General features: G+C 41.3%; 1 protein-coding gene across 2 annotated transcripts in view; it reads right to left on the minus strand.

The window, feature by feature from the left end:
• Window positions 1–22,273, minus strand: part of ZFAT (zinc finger and AT-hook domain containing) — a 159,894-nt gene that overhangs the window by 79,504 nt on the left and 58,117 nt on the right. For both annotated transcript variants that reach the window (XM_039324690.1, XM_039324689.1), the window contains exons 7-9: window positions 14,244–14,476; window positions 5,562–5,649; window positions 1,347–1,496 (exon numbers count right to left, since the gene is read on the minus strand). In XM_039324690.1, the coding sequence (XP_039180624.1) occupies window positions 1,347–1,496; window positions 5,562–5,649; window positions 14,244–14,476 (471 nt within the window). The remainder of the gene's footprint in view (window positions 1–1,346; window positions 1,497–5,561; window positions 5,650–14,243; window positions 14,477–22,273) is intronic.

A 22,273-nucleotide genomic window follows, 5' to 3' on the forward strand; every position in this document is an offset into this window, starting at 1 on the left:
AGGACTTAAATGTTGTGCAAATCCAAGTCATTCTTTTTCTGGTTTACCATTCTCTCTTACCCATCTCTTTTGCTCTGAGCTATAATCATAAGATTGCAAAGTTCCTTGAATAAGAATGTATTGTCTTGCGGTTTGTAGAGTGCCGTGCACCTTTATGGAGGGTGGGAGGAGGAGAGGTAATAGCACAGCACACTGAATTTTGTTGCCTTTTTTGTGCGGCCAGCAGCTTTGAAAATGTGTGAATATTAAAAAATCCTTCGCAAATGGTAATATGCTAATTTAACATTTTCTTTGTAGGTACATATCAAGAAAGAATTACTTGCCGGAGTAACCCTGATTCATTAATTTAGCAATAAAAGGGATTCAACATATTGATTCCTGAATAACTGTGGACTTCAGCTGCTGAGGCAGAAAAATCACAAAACAAATACCCTGAATGAGATGAGGCACAAACAACTGATTTATACTAATTCCAAAATAGGGTAAAGGAAGGAGTTCTGAAAACTGATGTCATTACATACTAAAGCAATAAAATGGGGCTAGGGAAGAAGTTGCATTATAAATACTATAAATGAGGAATGCGTTACACAACATCAACAATGGGAATTAAAGATTAACCTTGTGCTACTATGCTCTGTGCTAGATTTTGCATCAGCTCAGACAACCTTTTAAATGATGTGGAAGTGTTGTTATGGTTAAATATGCTTGTATTTATTAAATGATACAATATGAATAAAAAAGTAAAACAAATTTGAGTTGATGATACAGTTGTCCAATGAACCCTGATGTGGAGTAAATCCCAAATTGTGCTTTGAATTCTCTCTGCTCCAATTGACTTTATGGCATTGATATCCTGCCTTTATTATTTTTATAAATAACTCAAGGCAATGAACATATCCAATGTATCTTCTTCCTCCTTCTGTGAAGTGGGTTAGGCTGAGAGAGAGAGATTGGCCCAAAATCACCCAGCTAGCTGGCTTTTATGGCTGAGGCAGGACTTGATATGATTTTGTTCATCATTTAGGTCAGGGGTAGGCAACCTCGGCTCTTTTATGACTCATGGACTTCAACTCCCAGAATTCCTGAGTCAGCTATGCTGACTCAGGAATTCTGGGAGTTGAAGTCCATGAGTCAAAAAAGAGCCGAGGTTGCCTACCCCTGATTTAGGTATTGGTGCTGAAGAAGGTCTTTTAATAAAAGGGCTGAAATATGAACAGCTCATTGTATGCATTTGTATAAGAACATGCCATGTTTGCTTCCTCGGTTTTTGCCTTCCTGATTTTTTTTTTCTCACTGGCAAATTACTGCAATTATGGACAGACAGGTCCTTGCTCCACCCCATTTACCTTCATGAGCCCAAATGTGACGCTGGAGATCCGATCCGTTCTTCATGAAATAAAAATTGCAATAAGGGCATTTCATAGCTCGTTTTCCGATAAGTCCTTTGAGCTGAACTCTCCTGCCAACAATCTTGGAAATTGTGTGCATAGACACCTCTGAAATTGAAAGGGGGGTGGGTGGGTGGGGTTAGAGAAGGATGGAAGAAGCAGAAAAGGAAAGGAAAGGAAAGGAAAAAGATAAGTTCTAGCCTTCAGGGAAGACATTTCAAAAACCAATAAAATATAGATTGTTTTGACGGCTGGTTGTTGAATCTTTTAAGCAGTACTCCTTTCGTAGGTTTTCTTTTCCCCAGCTAAGATTTCAACGTGAAAGAAAGAGCCTCATTAACTGATGGTTTTTCCAACATTGTGTATTAGGCTGCTTTCTCTAGGGCTTACTCTTTGAGTGACAAATTAGAGACCGAATGGGCTGTTGATGCAGAAACTACTTTTTTGTCTGTGTGTGTTTTCTCGCAGGAAGCCTTCTCAAACAGTAAACACCTAAGCAGGGCAGCTTCACTAACCAAATATTTATGAGCTTTAATAGTCTCCGAGAGCTGCTAACATTTGTTCAAGGCTTCACCCAGGATCTCTGGAAGGGTTGGGAATTCCAAATAAACAGCTTGTTTAACAACTGCAAAAGGCCTAAAAACCCAGATGGGATGGTATAATTGCCAGAAAAGAAGGATGCATTATTTAGACTCAGTGAGGGAGAATAACCAAACGTAAGCAAGTGGCTGTATCTTTAAAACAGTATTTCTCAACCTTGACAATTATAAGGCATGTGGGCTTCAACTCCCAGAATTCCACAGCCAGCAATGCTGGCTGTGGAATTCTGGGAGTTGAAGTCCACATGCCTTAAAATTGTCAAGGTTGAGAAACACTGCTTTAAAAGGATGCGTAGAGAGGTAGTCCTTGAGTTACAGCTGTAATGGAGCTTGGCCCTTAGTCGTGACAGTCATAAATCGGGTCGCCCATGTGACATTTTTATGAACTGTTTTGCAGCAGTTCTTAAACAAATTGCACAGGCGTTAAGGGAACCCATGGTTTGTTAAGAGCTGCTTTGGCCAAAATCTGGAAGCAAATGCAGGATTTTGGGCAAAACCATTGTAACACGCAGTTAGGTGACCATGGGATGCTGCAAACAGCCATAATTTCAGGCTGGTTGTTAAGTGTGTGGAGGTGTGATCGAGGTGGGAGGGGATGGGGAAGAGGGCTCTGTATTCAATACTTTGAATGCAGGTCATAACGAGGTTGTCTGGGGTCTGTTGCTAAGCAACCAGTCACAAGTCAAGGTAATCCTTGACTGCTAACACAACTGAACCCAAAATTTCTGCTGGTGGTAAGACAGCTGCTGAGTGAGTTTTGTCCCATTTTGTGACCTTTCTTGTCAAAGCTGCTGACCGAATCACTGCAGTTGTTATTAACACGGTTGTTAAGTGAATTTGGCTTCCCCGCTGACTTTGCTTGTCATACAAGGTGATCACGTGACTCCGGGACACTGCAACCGTCATAAATAGGAACCAGTTGTCAAGTCTCTGAATTTTGATCACGTGACCGTGGGGATGCTGCAGTGGTGATTGTAAGTGTGAAAAACGGTCATAAAACATTTTTTAATTACCTTTTTCAGTAACTTCGAAAACAGTTACTAAATGAATGGTTGCAAGTGTAAATTGAGGGCTACTTGCACCTTCCATCTTGGGGAGATCATATAGGGCACACAAATTCCCACAGAGACTTTAAGTCACTTTTTTCATTGTCATTGTAACTTCCTAGGGTCACTAAAAGAATGGTCATAGGTTGAGGACTACTGTATGTCTTTGTATGCCATATGGACTTGGTTATAGCTACTAGAAGCAAAAATAATTCAAGGGTGACTTGCATCCTAAGCTCTACCGTAGTGGCCAAAATTGTGGAAACCTTTTGGGAAAAGTGTATTTTTGAGGTTTGATGGCTAATAACACCACTTTCTTTTTGGAGTAGTATCATAAAATTATATAAAGATAATTTAATCAAAGCAACAAAGTTTGTTCAATTATAATGCAACAAAGTTTGTTCAATTATCTGTACTGCAACAAAGTTTGTTCAATTATCTGTACTGTATTCTATTCTATGAAAAGTTATAGCCAAATAACCAGAAAAAGGAAGCACAACTTGCTTAGGTTGAGATCAGGTAGCTTTCCTTCATCTGATTGTAGCCAATGAGCATGAGTGTTTAGAGAGCCAATCAGGTGTCATCCTGTTTTGGCAATGAGCCAATCAGATCACAGTAGGATTCAGTGATTGATGTCACGTATTGAAGCCGAGAGGAGAACATTTGTCAGTGTGTTATGTAATTGTTATCAAGTTGGTTGGGTTTTTTTTATGTTTTTTCATTTAGTGAGCTTGTAAAACGTAATAAAATTAAAGTCATGGTGCAAAGAGTTGACTGGTCGCCCAGAAAGCGATGTAAAATAGTATTATTAAGTGAACAAGGCTACAATTATAAAGAAATTAGAAGAAAAATTGGTGGAAACTTAACCAAAGGTGGCATTTTTACTGTACACTTCTCCCAAAAGGTTTCCACAGTTTTGGCCACTACTGTATGTCATCATTTCAACCAGAGAGAGGAGTGAACCCTAGTGATTTTGGACTGATTTAAAAATCTGACGGGCTAATTCAAAGTCTCTCTATTCTCACTCTGCAAACCATTCCTTAGGTCAGGGCTTTTCAACCTTTTTACCCATTGTACCACTTTTAGAATATGGCAACATCTGAGTACCACCAGTCGCCTAGCAAGGTGTCAAAAACTTGATAACCCCCCCCCAAAGGGAAAAAGTGACATACAGGTACCGTATATGCCGGCGTACAAGGCGACCCGGTGTATAAGACGACCCCCGTCTTTGGCGCCAATTTTAGCGCTCGTGGAAGTGGCCTTATATGCCGGCATATACAGTAGTCCTTGACTTACAACAGTTCGCTTAGTGACTGTTCGAAGTTACAATGGCACTGAAAAAAGTGCCCCCCAAGCCATAGCTGAGCAAGACACCTGCCTGCCTGCCCGGTGGCGCTCTTCCTCCTATCTGAGGTTTTCATTGTTGTGAGAATTTCTGTTGAGGATTGGCAGCAGAGGTGGGGTGGGGGGGTGTTTGGTTTTTATTCCCCCCGTCTGCTGGGTGGTTGCAGCAGGTTTTGGTCACTTCACATGACCCTGGGACACTGTGAGTCTCCAGGGTCGGAGTCAGTTACTCCGACCCTGGAGATGCTGCAACATTCCAGCTGATCGGCGCTTCTTCTGGGCTCAGCAGAAGTGTCAGGATCAGTGCTGCTTTCCAGCTGATTGGTGCTTCTTCAGGGCTCAGCAGAAGCACCAGGTTCAGCACCGAGCTCCAGCTGGAGGCTGGCGCTAATCCTGGTGCTTCCACTGAGCCCTGACAGCCTCGAAGAAGTGCCGATCAGCTGGAAAGCAGCACTGATCCTGGCGCTTCCGCTGAGCCCTGACAGCCCTGCAGCTCCAGCCATCTCTCGCTCAGGCTTGTGCAGTGCTGCTACCAGTTCAGCTCATTCCCCTCCCCTGCTACCACTTTTCTAGGATGGTCGCGTACCACCTGCCAGGTGCCAATGGTTGAAAAAAGCCCTGCCTTAGGTCATTGCTACTTGAGAGAGAGGAGAGGAGAGGACAGTCCTATCCAGAAGAAAGTTCTCTGAAACAGTTTGAGAAGTGAGCCAGGAGATGGTGTGTGTTCACACACCCACTATCCCTCTGCAGACAGAAGTTGGCAAGTCACAATTTCCTTCCCTCCTTGCTAACACCTCCAAAATCTATCCAATTGTTTGCTGGAAACCGAAAATCCTTTGAGCAACTTGGCAGGCAGGAGAGGGGAAGGTTATAGAAGCACTTAGGAGCCATTGTTAACTACTCATATGCAATACATCTTCAATTCTAGAAGGAAGATTTGCCTCGCTGATTTCAGCCTGGCGAATTACTATTCATAGTATAAGTGCTGGGACACTACATAATTTAATCCCCCAAAGGATTTCTTTTTTAAAATTATCTTCCTCATGATGATAATGACAATAACAACAGTAACAATGAAAGCCTAATAGTAATAAGGCATAATATAACAGCAGAATGTTCTTTAGCTGGCGCCCTTGCCTGCACGGTTACGCTGCATTCGAACCCATCAGCGTGGCTTATCTTACCTGGATGGTTTGTCTTTATATGAGCTTTTATAAGTCGGTCTTCAGAAAATGATTTCTCACACACAGGGCAGGAATAACTCTTTTTGTCCTTTAAAGGAAAGAAAAGGGAGAAGAAGATGGTATCGGTTCACTGAACTGATTGCTAAACTCATTACACAGTGAATAATATCTGGCTCCCAACAAGATGAGGCTCAAAGGTGGATTTTAGTTGGCGTCTGAAAGGACAGAACAGTTATCATTATCACAATGAGCCATATGGAAAGGATTTTTCTTTTTTTTTTTTAAAAAAAGAGCTGTAAGCACATGGGTGATTTCAAAATAATTCATAGCTTTGGTTTAGAATAATCTTGGCAACTTGAAGATCGGTGGACTTCAACTCCACAGGTTGGTCCACGGGTCTTGAAGTTGCCATGGCTGGACAACCCTGGTTTAGAGCAACAGAGGGAGGAGGGAGGGAGGGAGGGAGAGAGGGAGGGAGGGAAGGAAGAAGGATAGGATGGAATGGAATGGAATGGAATGGAATGGAATAGAATAGAATAGAATAGAATAGAATAGAATAGAATAGAATAGAATAGAATAGAATAACTTTATTGTCACTTTAAATGTATATTAATCAGTATACATTAAAATGAGATGTTGCATGCATGCATACACCTCTCAAAGGGTAACCACCTCCAATATACACTGCATAAATATGACCAAAATAATAATAATTATGCATATACCTACATAGCAATAGCACTTAGACTTATATACTGCTTCATAGTGCTTTACAGCCCTCTCTAAGCGGTTTACAAAGTCAGCATTTTGGCAACAACAATCTGGGTGCTCATTTTACCGACTTCAGAAAGATGGAAGGCTGAGTCAGCCTTGAGCTGGATAGGATTGAACTCCTGGCAGTGGACAGAGTTTGCCTGCAATACTGCATTCTAACCACTGCACCGGGAGGGAGGGAGGGAGGGAGGGAAGGAAGGAAGGAAGGTAGGTAGGTATTATAGTTCTAGGTCAAGTATGGCCAAGCTGGAAATTTTGGGAATTCGGTATGATCTAGTGCAGTGGTTCTCAACGTTTGTGTGACGGCGACCCCCGTCACACAAACGTTATGCGCATGCGTGGCGCCCCCATGTGCGGCGCGCATGTGCGGTGCACATGCACGGCACCCCCCATGCGCGGCGCACATGCGCGGGCCGCCCCATGCGTGGCGCGCATGTGCGGGGCCCGCCCCATGCACGGCACGCATGCGCGGGCCCGCCCCCATGCACGGCACGCATGCGCGGGCCCGCCCCCATGCATGGCACGCATGCGCGGCAGCGCCCCCTGAGGGGAGAAAATGGCGGATCGCCGCCTTTGGCGACCCCCGAAAAATGGTCGATCGACCCCAAATGGGGTCGCGACCCATAGGTTGAGAATTGCTGATCTAGTGAGTGACAATCTGTTTACCAATACTGTACAGGCATATTACGAACCAGCTCTCACAAAGGACAGGTGCAGCCTGGCAGTCCAATCTCCTTGAATTTAACAGGTCATGGAATTCAAAATTAAAACTGGTTTTAGAAATGGTAGGTTTTAAGAAGATTACCTCTGCAACACTGAAATTGCTTTTCCCCCCGCAAATGTTATGTGTAAATGATATTTGGGACCATTTCATCCCACGTGGAGAAAACGAAAAGCTAATTGGGAATGGATTCCAAGCCCCTAAACTATTATTTCTGTCAATATTTGAATATCTGCTCAGTGGGAATTGAATGTTTCAGAAACCAGAAAACAAGTACGCAAAACGTCAAGTACATTATCATTCCAAAGCTAATAATTTTGAAGCCAAGTTGATGAGCTGGAGACTCTAATTCGATTCTGAACATATGCAGCCAGCTCCATAAAGGCTCCTGGGAACTTTTGACAGTGTGGAAGAGACAGATTGCTCCACTTCTTCAAATGCCAAGGTTTGCTTTCCGAAAAAGCCAAATGTTGCATGAGACTCAGAGATAAAAATTAGATTTCCTTGCAGAGTAAGAGCGGCCTGCAAAGGAAAATTCCAGCCACAAAGAGAAAATCAGAAAATTCTCATTGCTATATGCGAGACCTTTACTTTGCTGAGATAATAAGTAAAAAATAAAAATCTTGTCGGAATATGTGCTTATTAGAAAACGTTTTCGGTGCTGAGCTGTTTTCAGCAGCAAATCTCAGTGATAACCAATCATTTTTAAATATCTCTGGATCTGGAATTCTTTTATCAAGGAGAGATTAGAATTTGGGATTTGACATTTTTAGCATCTTCAGACATTTTGGCTTAAATGTAAAAGAATTAGATATGTTCGCTATCAAAAAGCGTCAAGGTTTATAAGAGGAAAAAAAGCATAACATGAACACATTTTCTAGTATGAATAGAACATACAGAACATAACATCATAAGGCTGGAAGGGACCTCAGAGGTCTTCTAGTCCAATTCCCTGCTCAAGGCAGGAGACTGTATAACATCCCGATCAAATGGTTGTCCAGTTCTATTTTCAAAAACCTTCAGTGATGGAGCACCCAGAATCCAACAGTGGTTGGAAACTGATCCAAGAGAGAAGCTTGCCTCCAGAAATTGTGGATGCTCCATCACTGGAGATCTTTAAGAAGAGGCTAGACCAGGTATAGGCCACCTTGGCTCTTTTATAACTCGTGGACTTCAACTCCCAGAATTCCTGAGCCAGCCATGCTGAGGGGAAAGGGAGAGGTTTCCAAGCTGAGCCATGCTGGCTCAGGAATTCTGGGAGTTGAAGTCCACGAATCATAAAAGAGTCAAGGTTGCCTACCCCTGGGCTAGACAGTCACTTGTCTGAGATAGTATAGGTCCTCCTGCTTAAGCAGGGGGCTGGACTAGAAGACCTCCAAGGTCCCTTCCAGCTCTATTTCTGTTCTACTCTACTCTACTCTACTCTACTCTACTCTACTCTACTTGTTGGAATATTCATGAACAGGAAGAGTCATGTGGTAACTCAGTCAGCTAATGTGAGGAAAGTGCTACTGAGTCTGTGCAAAAGAGTATTGAGTTAGAAGCTGGATTTCCAGTCTCAAGGTTTATCTCTGGTCTGTCTCTGTAAGAAGTCTTCAATTAAGCTATGTTGCTGTAAAGAAGAATGGTATTGTAAATATTTTTATATAAATATAAAGTTATTTGAATCAGCTAAATGCAGTCAACTGTGAGAACTTCTGATTTTTCACCAATAGAGAATTTAAAATTCTCTATTCTATTCTATTCTATTCTATTCTATTCTATTCTATTCTATTCTATTCTATTCTATTCTATTCTATTCTATTCTATTCTATTCCAAGAGGCAAGCTATTCCATTGATTAATTGTTCTCACTGTTAGAAAATTCCTCCTGAGTTCTAGATTGGATCTCTTTATAGCAAGCTTCCACTTATTATTCCTTGTCCTGTCCTGTGGAGCTTTGGAGAATAAATCAATCCCCCCCCCCTGTGACAACCCCTCAAGTACTAGAAGACAGTTATCACATCTCCTCTAAACCTTCTCTTCAATAAACTAGACATACCCAATTCCTGCAACCGTTCTTCATATGTTTTAGCTCCCCAGGCCCTTTATCATCTTCCTTGCTCTTCTCTGCACTCTTTCTAGAGTCTCAGCATCTTTTTTGCATCATGGTGACCAGAACTGTATATAGTATTCTAAGTGTGGCCTCACTTGTGTATGTATTATCACTTCTCATGATCTTTAAGACTGGATCAACAAGGGTTAATCTCAAGGTAACACTTCTAAAACTCCTTTCTTTAGAGCAGTGTTTCTCAATCTTGACAATTTTAAGGCATGCGGACTTCAACTCCCAGAATTCCACAGCCAGAGTTTAACATGTTCTATCAAACCAACTGGTCACAACATTTTATGGCAATTAATGACTTCTGCAAAAAGGTGGGTCATGTGGGTGACCCACACTTTACCACAGTCACAACCTATGACTATAATGGACAAATGTAAGTCGTAAGTCGAGGACAATCTGTATTGTACCTTATTTTTTATTTTTTTTAAAGAAAAAAATAACAGAGGCAGAAAGAGAGGATGGTGAGTAGTATCCAATTTAGGCAAAAGGTAAATTGGAAGTTTTACCTAGATTTTTCTCTTGTTTTTCTCTGGCATCTGTTAAAAACCCTGCTATTCAATCAACGTGCTAGGCTCTTAAGCACTTCGGAAACTGTATGTACCTTTTCGATAGACACAAACACACACAGAGCACAGCAGTTTGTAAGAAATCAACTGCTACAAATAAAAATTGAGCCTGTGATCTGAAAACAAGCCCAGGCTTTCCATGCAAAATGAATTCAGCTGAGCATTCTTTTCTAAAATCAGGCTATAATGATCCTAATAAATACCTGTAAACACTATGGTGCAATGACAGAAGGATTCCCCCATTTGCTCAGAATTTCATGCTGCTTTCTCAAAAAGCAACTGTGGTTTTCAGAGTCACGGTACTTAGTCAGAGTAGGAAGCTGGCTATTCTGAACATTCCTATTTTTTTCCCCAAAGGTATACAACCTGTTGGAGATATTGGCCAACAGTCTATCTCCTGTCAGAATATAGGAGCTCTACAAACATCCAATGCATCATGCTGAACATTTCTTTTTAAGGAAAAATGCATAAACACAGTTGGGCATCAGAGAGGGAGGGGGAAAAATAGTATTAACAAAATTTCCTCATGCTCTTCTATGGCATCAAAAATTCTAACATACAGGGAGGCTCATGGTGGCTTAGTGGATCCTGACGTCTTTCAAGATCTTGGAACAGAAGCCAATCATTTCAAAATATGACCTAATTAAAAAACACAGACTAGTAAAGTAGATTAAAAGACTCCCAAATTGGCTTTTCTCTGTAAACACGTGTTAGGTGGAGGGGACAGAATATTTCCAGCAAATTTCCGGTCAGTTCTGCGTTTCTTCACTTTATGTTAAAGAGAGAACCATCCTAGGAGATATTTTTTGACAACGAGAACAATTAATCAGTGGAATGGCTTGCCTTCAGATGTTCTAAGTCCTCCAACACTGGAGGGTTATAGCAATAGCAAAAACACTTAAGACTTATATATCGCTATATTTTAAGTACTATGTTATTTTCTCTGTTCTGTTACAACTGCTTTCTTCTATTCTTTTGTATTTTTGTATTTTTTTTTCTCTCATTCTTTTTCTCTTCCTCTCTCTTTTTTACTTTTATATTTAATACTTAAGAAACACAAAAATGTGAGATGGCTTATATGGAAAAAATAGAATTAAGTCTGACAATCCAAATGTAACTAATTGCTACCAGTAAAAATACTCAGAATTTGGTGGGGGAAATAAACTAAAATAAGGACTGTAACAGGATTGATGATGATAAGGCAATCCAAATGAATGGAAAGAAAAAAAATGTCTTAATATGATGATTATTTTTTAGGAATATTGGAAATATATATATACTAAATTGTCAGTTATTAAAACAATAAGAATTATATTAATGCAATGTTTGCAAAAAAGAATGTTTTTAGGGGAAGAGGAAAGTAAATAAAATTAATATATGAAATACAGACTATAGAAATTAATTGTTAAGGACTGTTTTTAAAAATGTAACCCAGTCACCACACTGTTTACCAACTATTGAATGACTTATGTTTGTGTAAAAAAACTAATAAAAATTATAATAAAAAAAAGACTTATATATTGCTTCACAGTGCTTTACAGCCCTCTCTAAGCGGTTTACAGAGTCAGCATCTTGCCCCCAACAATCTGGGTCCTCATTTTACCGACTTCAGGAGGCTAGAAGGCTGAGTCAACCTTGAGCTGGTGAGAATTGAACTGTGGAACTGCTGGCAGTCTGCAGTCAGCAGAATTAGCTTGCAGTACTGCATTATAACCACTGTGCCACCGCGGCTCATATGAAGAGATTGGACAGCCATTTGACCAGGATAATATGAGTCTCCAGCCTTGAGCAGGGGGTTGGACTAGAAGACCTTTGAGGTCGCTTCTAGCCCTGTGATTCTGTGTTCTATGCAATAAAAGGGTTTCTTATTGCTTTTTCTCAGGGCTATCGCTTCTCCTTCACTGATTGTATCTTACCCTGCAAACAAAGAGCACAAATAAATTGGTCCCAGCCATCTTCCTCTCTACATAAATCCTGCACAAGACTCATGTCCAAGGAAGCTGCAAAGGCAAGCAATATTATTTTTCAGGCCTTTTGTTGTCTATGGGCTTACTGAGACTTTGGCCAGTGTATCAAGGAGAGAAGATGAAAAGATAATTAAGGCCGAAGGGAAGGGGAGGACTTTGATAAGCTTGACTGAAGGGCATATGGTTGGTGTGCCAAGGGGGCGAAGAGATTTAGTCAAGGATGCTGGGGACATGGCTGGAGGCAATCTGCTCCTAGATAAGGCCAGAAAATTAGCAGTCCACAGAGGCAACTTTATATACATTTCTCTTTTCTTCAAAAAGGTAAGGAGAGGGAGGTTATATGTATTGCTGAATAAATTTGCCTCAACTCAATCGAGGAAGAAAGGAAAGGAGGGAGAGAGGGAGGGAGAAAAAAGAAAGAAAGAAAGAAAGAAAGAAAGAAAGAAAGAAAGAAAGAAAGAAAGAAAGAAAGAAAGAAAGGAAGGGAAGGAAGGTATGGGAAGAAGGAAGGAAGGAAAGAAGGAAGGAAGGAAGAAAGAAAGAAAGAAAGAAAGAAAGAAAGAAAGAAAGAAAGAAAGAAAGAAAGAAAGAAAGAAAGAAAGGAAGGAAGGGTCATTTTCACGACCTTTCTGCATTTTTGTAGGATTTAATCTGTATAACTGAGATGTCATTTGTATTTCCATAAAGGCGTGTCATCTAGTGAAAAGATCATTAGGGCAGGGCTTTTCAACCTTTTCACCTATTGTACCACTTTTAGGATATGGCAACATCCGAGTACCACCAGTCACCTAGCAAGGTGTCAAAAACGTGATGATAAAAAAAAAAAAGGAAAAAAGTGATAAAGTACAGGTAGTCCTCGACTTACAACAGTTCACTTAATGACTCTTAGAAGTTACAATGGCACTGAAAAAAGTGCCCCTCAAGCCACAACCGAGCAAGACACCTGCCTGCCCACCCGGCCGCGCTCTTCCTCCTCTCCGAGGTTTTCATTGTTGTGAGAATTTCTATTGAAGACTGGCAGCAGGGGTGGGATGGGGGGTGTTTGGTTTTTATTCCCCCCGTCTGCTGGGTTTTTGCAGCAGGTTTTGGTCACTTCACATGACCCTGGGACACTGTGACCGTCATAAATATGAATCAGTTGCCAAGCATCTGAATGTAAATCACAAGACCCTGGAGATGCTGCAACATTCCAGCTGATTGGCACTTCTGGGCTCAGCAGAAGCACCAGGATCAGTGCTGCTTTCCAGCTGGAGCCTGGCGCTGATCCTGGCACTTCCACTGAGCCCTGACAGCCCCGAAGAAACGCCGATCAGCTGGAAAGTGGCACTGATCCTGGCGCTTCCGCTGAGCCCTGACAGCCCTGCAGCTCCAGCCGTCTCTCGCTCAGGCTTGTGCGGTGCTGCCACCGGTTCAGCTCATTCCCCTCCCCCGCTACTTTTCTAGGATGGTCGCGTACCACCTGCCAGGTGCCAATGTACCACAGGTGGTACCCGTACCACGGGTTGAAAAGCCCTGCATTAGAGTATATAGATATTAACAGTGAGTTGCTTTTCCCCATAAGCTGCCCTTTTTAAAAAATCCATCAGTGATCAAGCCAAGAAATGCTCCCCAAATTCTGCAAATCTCTTGATTACTTAATCTAAAAAGAAGCCCAAAGTTGAATTATGCAGCATAATGCAAATGCAACCACTTTATTCAGATACCAAATCTGCCCAGCATATAAGGAACTCATCCAGAGGTTGGGGTGCTCTAACGGTATGCAACTTTTTTCCTTTATAATTCAACCAATCCATAATCACAGTCCCAAAATTCAGACTTTCCCACACCTGAACCTAGGAACAAATAAGGTGGTACTGTTGAGCTGGAGACGTTTTGAAAGGCTGGTAACATCTATTTATAGAGAAATACAAACAATACAGTGATAGACCTTTCCATTTGAGCCCCGCCCTGCAGAAAATGGGGCAAATTTTGGTTTCAAAATCCCCACAGGTCAACTGACGTTTAACAGTTGCTTGCCTCCTTCAAATTTTATGCACTGTTTTTAATTTTTATTTTATTGTTTTATTTGTACACCACCCGGAATCGCCCTGGGAAAAAGATGGTACAGGTTGTCCTCGACTTACAACCACAATTGAGCCCAAAAATGTGTGTGGCTAAGTGAAACAATTGTTAAGTGAGTTTTGCCCCATTGTATGATCTGTCTTGTTGTTAGGTGAATGCGGTTGTGAAGTGAATTTAGCTTCCCCCATCAACTTTGCCTGTCCGAAAGTCGCAAAAGGTGATCACGTGACCCTGGGACGGAGACTGCGACCGTCATAAAGGTGAGTCAGTTGTCAAGCAGCTGAATTTTGACCGTGTGAACCATCAGGACGCTTCAATGCTCGTAAGTGTGAAAAATGGTCATTGGTCACTTTTTTCACTGCCATCGTACCTCCGAACGGTCACTAAACAAATTGTTGTAAGTCGAGGATTACCTGTAGTTTTAAAATCTGGTAAGCATGTAAATAAATTGAAAGCTGAAACAAAGGTACTATTAAAATTCCAGGCTTACCAACTCCGAGTGCACTTTGAGATGGGCCTGGAGTTTGTACTTATCCGGGGTAGAATAATCGCAGTCTTCGGTCGGACACTTTAGCAAAATGTTGCTATGCTTCTGGATGACGTGGCGCTTAAGGCAGTTTTTGGTGATGGAGGAATAGTTGCACTGCGAGCAGTAATGGAGATGCTCTCGTGTGTGTGTGCGGACGTGCATGTCGTAATGCACCTGGTACCAAAACAACTTGCCTGAAAACAACACAGAGAAAAACTAGTAAGTAGATGGTTCTGTTCCCAAAGTAATAATAATAATAATAATAATAATAATAATAATAATAATAATAATAATAATTACTAACTGGTGTAGTAGCTGATGCAGTGCAACAGCATCTAGTTGAAAACAATCTCTTTCCACCTGAGCAGAAAGGAAACCGCCCCAATAGCAGAGGAACAAAAGATCAACTCCTAATAGACAAAATGATCTTGGAAAACTGCAAGAGAAGGAAGACCAACCTGAATGTGGCATGGATTGACTACAAAAAGGCATTTGACTCTATGCCACATGATTGGATTATAAAGTGCCTAGAAATAACAGAAGTCAGTAGAAACATCAGAAAATTTGTGCAAAGATCGATGGCACAATGGAAGACACAGTTGCAGATCAATGGTGAGAGGCTGGGAGAGGTTAATATCAAGAGAGGAATATTTCAAGGAGATTCATTATCACCATTACTATTTGTTATTGCACTGTTTCCTCTGTCAACAATACTGAATAACTCAGGACATGGCTATCAAACATCAAAAACATCTGCCAGACTATCCCACCTCCTTTATATGGATGATCTGAAGCTGTATGGAAAAACATCATCTGAAATAGAATCGCTGCTCAACACTGTCCGTATATATAGCCAAGATATTGTAATGGAGTTTGGCTTGGACAAATGTGCCACACTTACTATCAAACAAGGAAAAATAATGAAAACTGAAGGAATCAAGATGCCCCACGAAAATAACATTAAAAGTCTGGATGAGGAAGAGTACTACAAATACTTGGGTATCCTTCAAGCTGACAACATCAAGCACACTGAAGTCAAGAAAAAAATTAGAGGTGAATACATCAAGAGAGTGAAGAAGATCTTAAAATCCAAACTCAATGGAGGAAATACCATAAAGGCAATCAACACCTGGGCAATCCCAGTCATTAGGTACACAGCTGGAATAGTGGACTGGACTCAAGCAGAACTAAAAGCAATGGATAGGCAGACCAGAAAAATAATGACAATGAATCATGCCCTTCATCCACGCAGTGACATTGATAGACTTTATCTACCAAGGCAAATAGGTGGGCGTGGAATGCTACAAGTACATCAGATGGTTGAAGAAGAAAAAATGGCTTTGGAAGAATATCTGAAGAACAATGATGAAGATGCACTGAAATTAGTATATCAGGAAGGCTTACTAACTACTGGAGAGACCAAACTGGCCTACAAGAAAGACCAAATGAAGAACAGAATAGAGGCATGGGAAGACAAAGCACTACATGGCCAATACATGAAAAAAATAGCTGGGAAAGCAGATAATAATAAAACCTGGCAATGGCTAAGAGCAGGAAAATTGAAGAAAGAGACCGAGGGACTAATTCTGGCTGCACAAGACCAAGCCTTAAGGACAAATGCATACAAAGTCAAAATTGAGAAGACAGCAACAGACAGTAAGTGCCGCCTATGCAAAGAAGCTGAAGAAACAGTGGACCACTTGGTAAGCTGTTGCAAGAAGATTGCACAGACTGATTACAAGCAGCGGCATGACAAAGTAGCAACAATGGTGCATTGGAAGATCTGCAAAAAATATCATTTGCCTGTAAGCAAAAACTGGTGGGATCATAAAATAGAGAAAGTCATAGAAAATGATAAAATTAAACTGCTCTGGGACTTCAGAATTCAAACAGACAAGCACCTGCAACATAACACCCCAGACTTAACAATTGTCGATAAGAAAGACAAAAAAGTCTGGATAGTGGACGTGGCAGTGCCTGGAGATAGCAGAATAGAAGAGAAAGAACTGGAGAAGATAACAAAATACAAAGACCTACAAATAGAAATAGAAAGACTGTGGCAAAAGCAAGCAAGGGTAGTACCAATAGTCATAGGCTCCTTGGGTGCAATTCCAAAACAACTGGAGCACCACTTGAACACCATTGGCATTGACAAATTCACTATTAGTCAATTGCAAAAGGCAGCCTTATTAGGAACTGCTTCCATCCTGCGACGATATCTGTAGTACCATCAAACATCCACATCTGCCTATCCCAGTTCCTGGGTAAGGACTCGATAGGTAGACAAAATGCCAAATCCAGTCTGAACATCTGGCTGACTGTGCGATGATCGATAATAATAATAAAGTTGAAAGGAACCTTGGAGGTCATCGAGTCCAATCCCCTGCTCAGCACCAGGTGAAGATGAACTGCATGGGTTTTGGTTGAAACATCTAACTGTTATACACCCACTCATTGCCAAGCAGTTCAACAATATACTACAAGGTGGAGAAATTGAAAAGTGGCTAACAACTGGGAAAACCTACCTAATAATGAAAAATCCAGCAAAAGGGGCAACATCAGGTAACTACAGGCCAATTACCTGCTTACCAACAACATTCAAATTACTAAATGGTGTGGTAGCTGATGCAGTACAACAGCATCTAGTTGAAAACAATCTCTTTCCACCTGAGCAGAAAGGAAACCGCCCCAATAGCAGAGGAACAAAAGATCAACTCCTAATAGACAAAATGATCTTGGAAAACTGCAAGAGAAGGAAGACCAACCTGAATGTGGCATGGATTGACTACAAAGAGGCATTTGACTCTCTGCCACATGATTGGATAATCAAGTGCCTAAATAACAAGAGTAAGTAGAAACATCAGAAAATTTGTGCAAAAATCGATGGCACAATGGAAGACATAGTTGCAGATCAATGGTGAAAAGCTGGGAGAGGTTAATATCAAGAGAGGAATATTTCAAGGAGATTCATTATCACCATTACTATTTGTTATTGCACTGTTTCCTCTGTCAACAATACTGAATAATCAGGACATGGCTATCAAACATCAAAAACATCTGCCAGACTATCCCACCTCCTTTACATGGATGATCTGAAGCTGTATGGAAAAACATCATCTGAAATAGAATCGCTGCTCAACACTGTCCGTATATATAGCCAAGATATTGTAATGGAGTTTGGCTTGGACAAATGTGCCACACTTACTATCAGACAAGGAAAAATAGTGAAAACTGAAGGAATCAAGATGCCCCACGAAAATAACATTAAGAGTCTGGATGCGGAAGAGTACTACAAATACTTGGGTATCCTTCAAGCTGACAACATCAAGCACACTGAAGTCAAGAAAAAGATTAGAGTGAATACATCAAGAGAGTGAAGAAGATCTTAAAATCCAAACTCAATGGAGGAAATACCATAAAGGCAATCAACACCTGGGCAATCCCAGTCATTAGGTACACAGCTGGAATAGTGGACTGGCCTCAAGCAGAACTAAAAGCAATGGATAGGCAGACCAGAAAAATAATGACAATGAATCATGCCCTTCATCCACGCAGTGACATTGATAGACTTTATCTACCAAGGCAAATAGGTGGGCGTGGAATGCTACAAGTACATCAGATGGTTGAAGAAGAAAAAATGGCTTTGGAAGAATATCTGAAGAACAATGAAGAAGATGCACTGAAATTAGTATATCAGGAAGGCTTACTAACTACTGGAGAGACCAAACTGGCCTACAAGAAAGACCAAATGAAGAACAGAATAGAGGCCTGGGAAGACAAAGCACTACATGGCCAATACATGAAAAAAATAGCTGGGAAAGCAGATAACAATAAAACCTGGCAATGGCTAAGAGCAGGAAAATTGAAGAAAGAGACCGAGGGACTAATTCCGGCTGCACAAGACCAAGCCTTAAGGACAAATGCATACAAAGTCAAAATTGAGAAGACAGCAACAGACAGTAAGTGCCGCCTATGCAAAGAAGCTGAAGAAACAGTGGACCACTTGGTAAGCTGTTGCAAGAAGTTTGCACAGACTGATTACAAGCAGCGGCATGACAAAGTAGCAACAATGGTGCATTGGAAGATCTGCAAAAAATATCATTTGCCTGTAGGCAAAAACTGGTGGGATCATAAAATAGAGAAAGTCATAGAAAATGATAACATTAAACTGCTCTGGGACTTCAGAATTCAAACAGACAAGCACCTGCAACATAACACCCCAGACTTAACAATTGTCGATAAGAAAGAAAAAAAAGTCTGGATAGTGGACGTGGCAGTGCCTGGAGACAGCAGAATAGACGAGAAAGAACTGGAGAAGATAACAAAATACAAAGACCTACAAATAGAAATAGAAAGACTGTGGCAAAAGCAAGCAAGGTAGTACCAATAGTCATAGGCTCCTTGGGCGCAATCCCAAAACAACTGGAGCACCACTTGAACACCATTGGCATTGACAAATTTGCTATTAGTCAATTGCAAAAGGCGGCCTTATTAGGAACTGCTTCCATCCTGCGACGATACCTGTAATACTATCAAACATCTACATCTGCCTATCCCAGGTCCTGGGTAAGGACTCGATAGGTAGACAAAATGCCAAATCCAGTCTGAACATCTGGCTAACTGTGCGATGATCGATAATAATAATAATAATAAAGTTGGAAGGAACCTTGGAGGTCATCGAGTCCAACCCCCTGCTCAGGCAGGAAACTCTACACCATTTCGGACAAATGGCTGTCCAATCTCTTCTTAAAAACTTCCAGTGTTGGAGCGTTCACTGCTTCTGGAGGCAGGTTGTTCCACTGGTTAATTGTTCTAACTGTCAGGAAGTTTCTCCTTAGTCCTAGGTTGCTTCTCTCCTTGATTAGTTTCCATCCGTTGCTTCTTGTCCTGCCTTCACATGCTTTGGAGAATAGCTTGACTATTAGCTTCTTTATGGCAGCCCCTGAGATATTGGAACACTGCTATCATGTCCTCCCTCGTCCTTCTCTTCATTAAACTAGATATACCCAATTCCAGCAGCTGTTCCTTATATGCTTTAGCCTCCAGTCCCCTAATCATCTTTGTTGCTCTTCTCTGTACTCTTACTAGAGTCTCAGCATCTTTTTTACATCGTGATGACCAAAACTGGGTGTAGTATTCCAAGTGTGACCTTACCAAGGCCTTGTAAAGTGGTATTAACACTTCACGTGATCTTGATTCTATCCCTCTGTTAATGCAGCCCAACACTGTGTTGGCTTTTTTGCCAGCTAGCCCAGTTCAACCATAAGGCTGAACACCAAAAAGCATCAACAGGCCCAGTCCATTAACGCACACAGGGTTAAATTAGCCTCGAACAAATCTAAGTTGGTTAAACGAAGTCTAATCCTATCATGAAAATACCTAATCCTATTGAATCAAACCCTTGGGGGAATATCTACTTCCTCCATCTCCCAAAAAATTTGGAGTAAATTTGAAGCAGCTTGAAAAAATAGGTCATGATTAAGGTCTGACAGCAGAGAACTTACTTCCTAAATACTTACTGATAAGAGTGACCAAACCATGATACTGCTGCAATTTTGGACAACAAGAAAGGGGATTGTGAGGTTGTGAAGCCTTGCCAGGCCTCCCTTAATAACAGAATAATAGAGTTGGAAGGAACCTCAGAGATCTTCTAGCATTGCTGGCTGTGGAATTCTGGGAGTTGAAGTCCACATGCCTTAAAATTGTCAAGGTTGAGAAACACTGTTCTAGTCCAATCCTTTGCTCAAGCAGGAATCCCTGTATCCTTTTAGATCAGTGGTTCTCAACCTTTTTAATGCCGCGACCCCAACCGATCGTAAGTCGAGGACTACTCAACTGGTGCAGCACCGTTTGCAGAATGGGACTTTTGGCGGGCTCAGCAGGGCAGAGATAGCCTAGACAATTCCTATTGGCTTTTGAAAGCCAATAGAATTAGACTCTATTCAAGAGTCTAATAGAATAGCCAATAGAATAGCCAATAGAATAAAAGGGAGTAGCACAGCTAAGGAAAAGGGAAAAAAAATGGCAGACTGCGTTGTTTGGCAACCCCCGTGAAATGGTCGTTCGATCCCAAATGGGGTCCTCACCCACAGGTTGAGAACCACTGGTTTAGATAAATCATTGTCCAGTTTTTTCTTAAAAGCCTCCAGTGATGGAGCACTCACAATTTCAGGAGGCAAGCCATTCCACTGGTCAATTGTTCTCACTGTCATAACATTTCTCCTTTGTTCCAGGTTGGGTTCTCTCCTTGATTAGTTTCCATCCATTGCTTTTTATATTGCCTTCAGGTTCTTTGGAGAATAGATTGACCCATTCTTCTTTGTGGCAGCCCCTTAGGTATTGGAAGACAGCTATCACGTCACCTCTAGTCCTTCTTGTGGGATAACAGGGTTTCTCAAAAAAAAAAGGGGGGGATTGCCCAAAATAAGGAGATGTTCTGCCACAGGGGTCTTGAAACTTGGCCTTTTGATGACTTATGGACTTCAACTCCCAGAATTCCTCAGCCAGCGTGGCACGCTGGCTGAGGAATTCTGGGAATTGAAATCCACAAGTCATAAAAGGGCCAAGTTTGAAGACCCCTGTTCTACCAGAAGTATTGATAAGGAGATTTGGTTTGGATAGCAGCTGTACTAAGTTAACATGTTGTGAGAACACAACGGCTAAGATTGCTCTTTCGGAAGCAAAGCATAAAAACTCCGTTTAAATATACTTTTTTTTCTCAAGTAAATGAATTTGAAAAGACTTGATGAAATGGATTTAATTATTTCCAGAAAGACAGAACCTCATCTGGACATAATTAACTGACACTCCTCTGCCAATTGTGTCCCTAATGAGAAACATTTCTAAAAGGTATTCTGCTAATTGAACTGTTCTTAATGTGTAGAATTGTTATGAAATGTGATTTTCAGAAAGCACTTGAATCGGGGAGCCTTATTAGTGAATTAGGAGAACTTAGATGGCTACCCAGGGAAGCATTTTTGCTATAACAGCTGTAGGAAGCAAGGAGTTTAGTTGGCTCAGATTTAAATATAACAGGGGAACAAATAAAGTAGTATGCAGGACTCACTGCATACAGTTAAAGAACGGAGACCAGACATGGTTTCAACAGAAGGGAATATTTATAGCTCATGGTTTAATTGTGGGATCCTTGGTGCTCTCTCAGCCTGGTTCTTTTTCTTGCAGACATCTGCAAGCAAAGAACCAACTCAGAAAGCACCAAGGATCCCACAAAACATGGGGATGGGAAATGTGAAAGTGCAGATCTTCAGTGGCAAGTTGGAAGCTGAAAACAGGCAAGCATTGCTAAGAACAGGGCCAGCAAGATTCCAGGGTTAGTGGATGAACACAGGTTTAATATTAAGACTGAAGCTCTGTAGATTCAAGTTCTTAAATAGCTTTTTTCAGTTGTTTAGTACAAGGAGAAGCACAAATTCCCCAAGGTAAAATATTGCCTTCTTCAATCAAAACAAAAAACAGCTTGGGTTCTCTACCTGACAGTTAATGCCAGTCAAAGATAAGCTGTCACAGCCAGTGCACTGGAATAGGTTGTTGTTCAAGATTTTAGGAAAAAAGCCCAACTTTTAATTCTTGGGTTGATTGAAGGCCTTGGCAGCCTCTTGAAATTTTTCTCTTTCTTCTTCTTCATTATTTATATATATCTTCTCATGGAAAAATGACAGATTCTGGGGGTGCCCATAGAAGGCAAGAACGGATTTAAACCATGGATTTGCCTGGTACAGAGGCAGTACTAGAAGCTCAAACACTAGAAGCTCAGTGGTGGATTTAGTAGGGCAGAATAGAGTAGAACGCCCTTATCCTTTCTCAATGAGGCATTAGTCATCTGCTGACTCTCCCATTCTGCCCCACCAAATCCGCCACTCAGCCCAACAAAAGGGAGATGCTTAATCCTTCACAGTATGTTTAACTCTCTTCTCACTTTGTGTTCTTTTAGGCCAGGGTTGTCCCAAACTCCCAAACCGTGCCAAACTAAG

This window comes from Crotalus tigris, unplaced genomic scaffold, assembly GCF_016545835.1.
Source record: "Crotalus tigris isolate CLP2741 ecotype Arizona unplaced genomic scaffold, ASM1654583v1 scf7180000024306.450007, whole genome shotgun sequence".
NCBI lineage: Eukaryota > Metazoa > Chordata > Lepidosauria > Squamata > Viperidae > Crotalus > Crotalus tigris.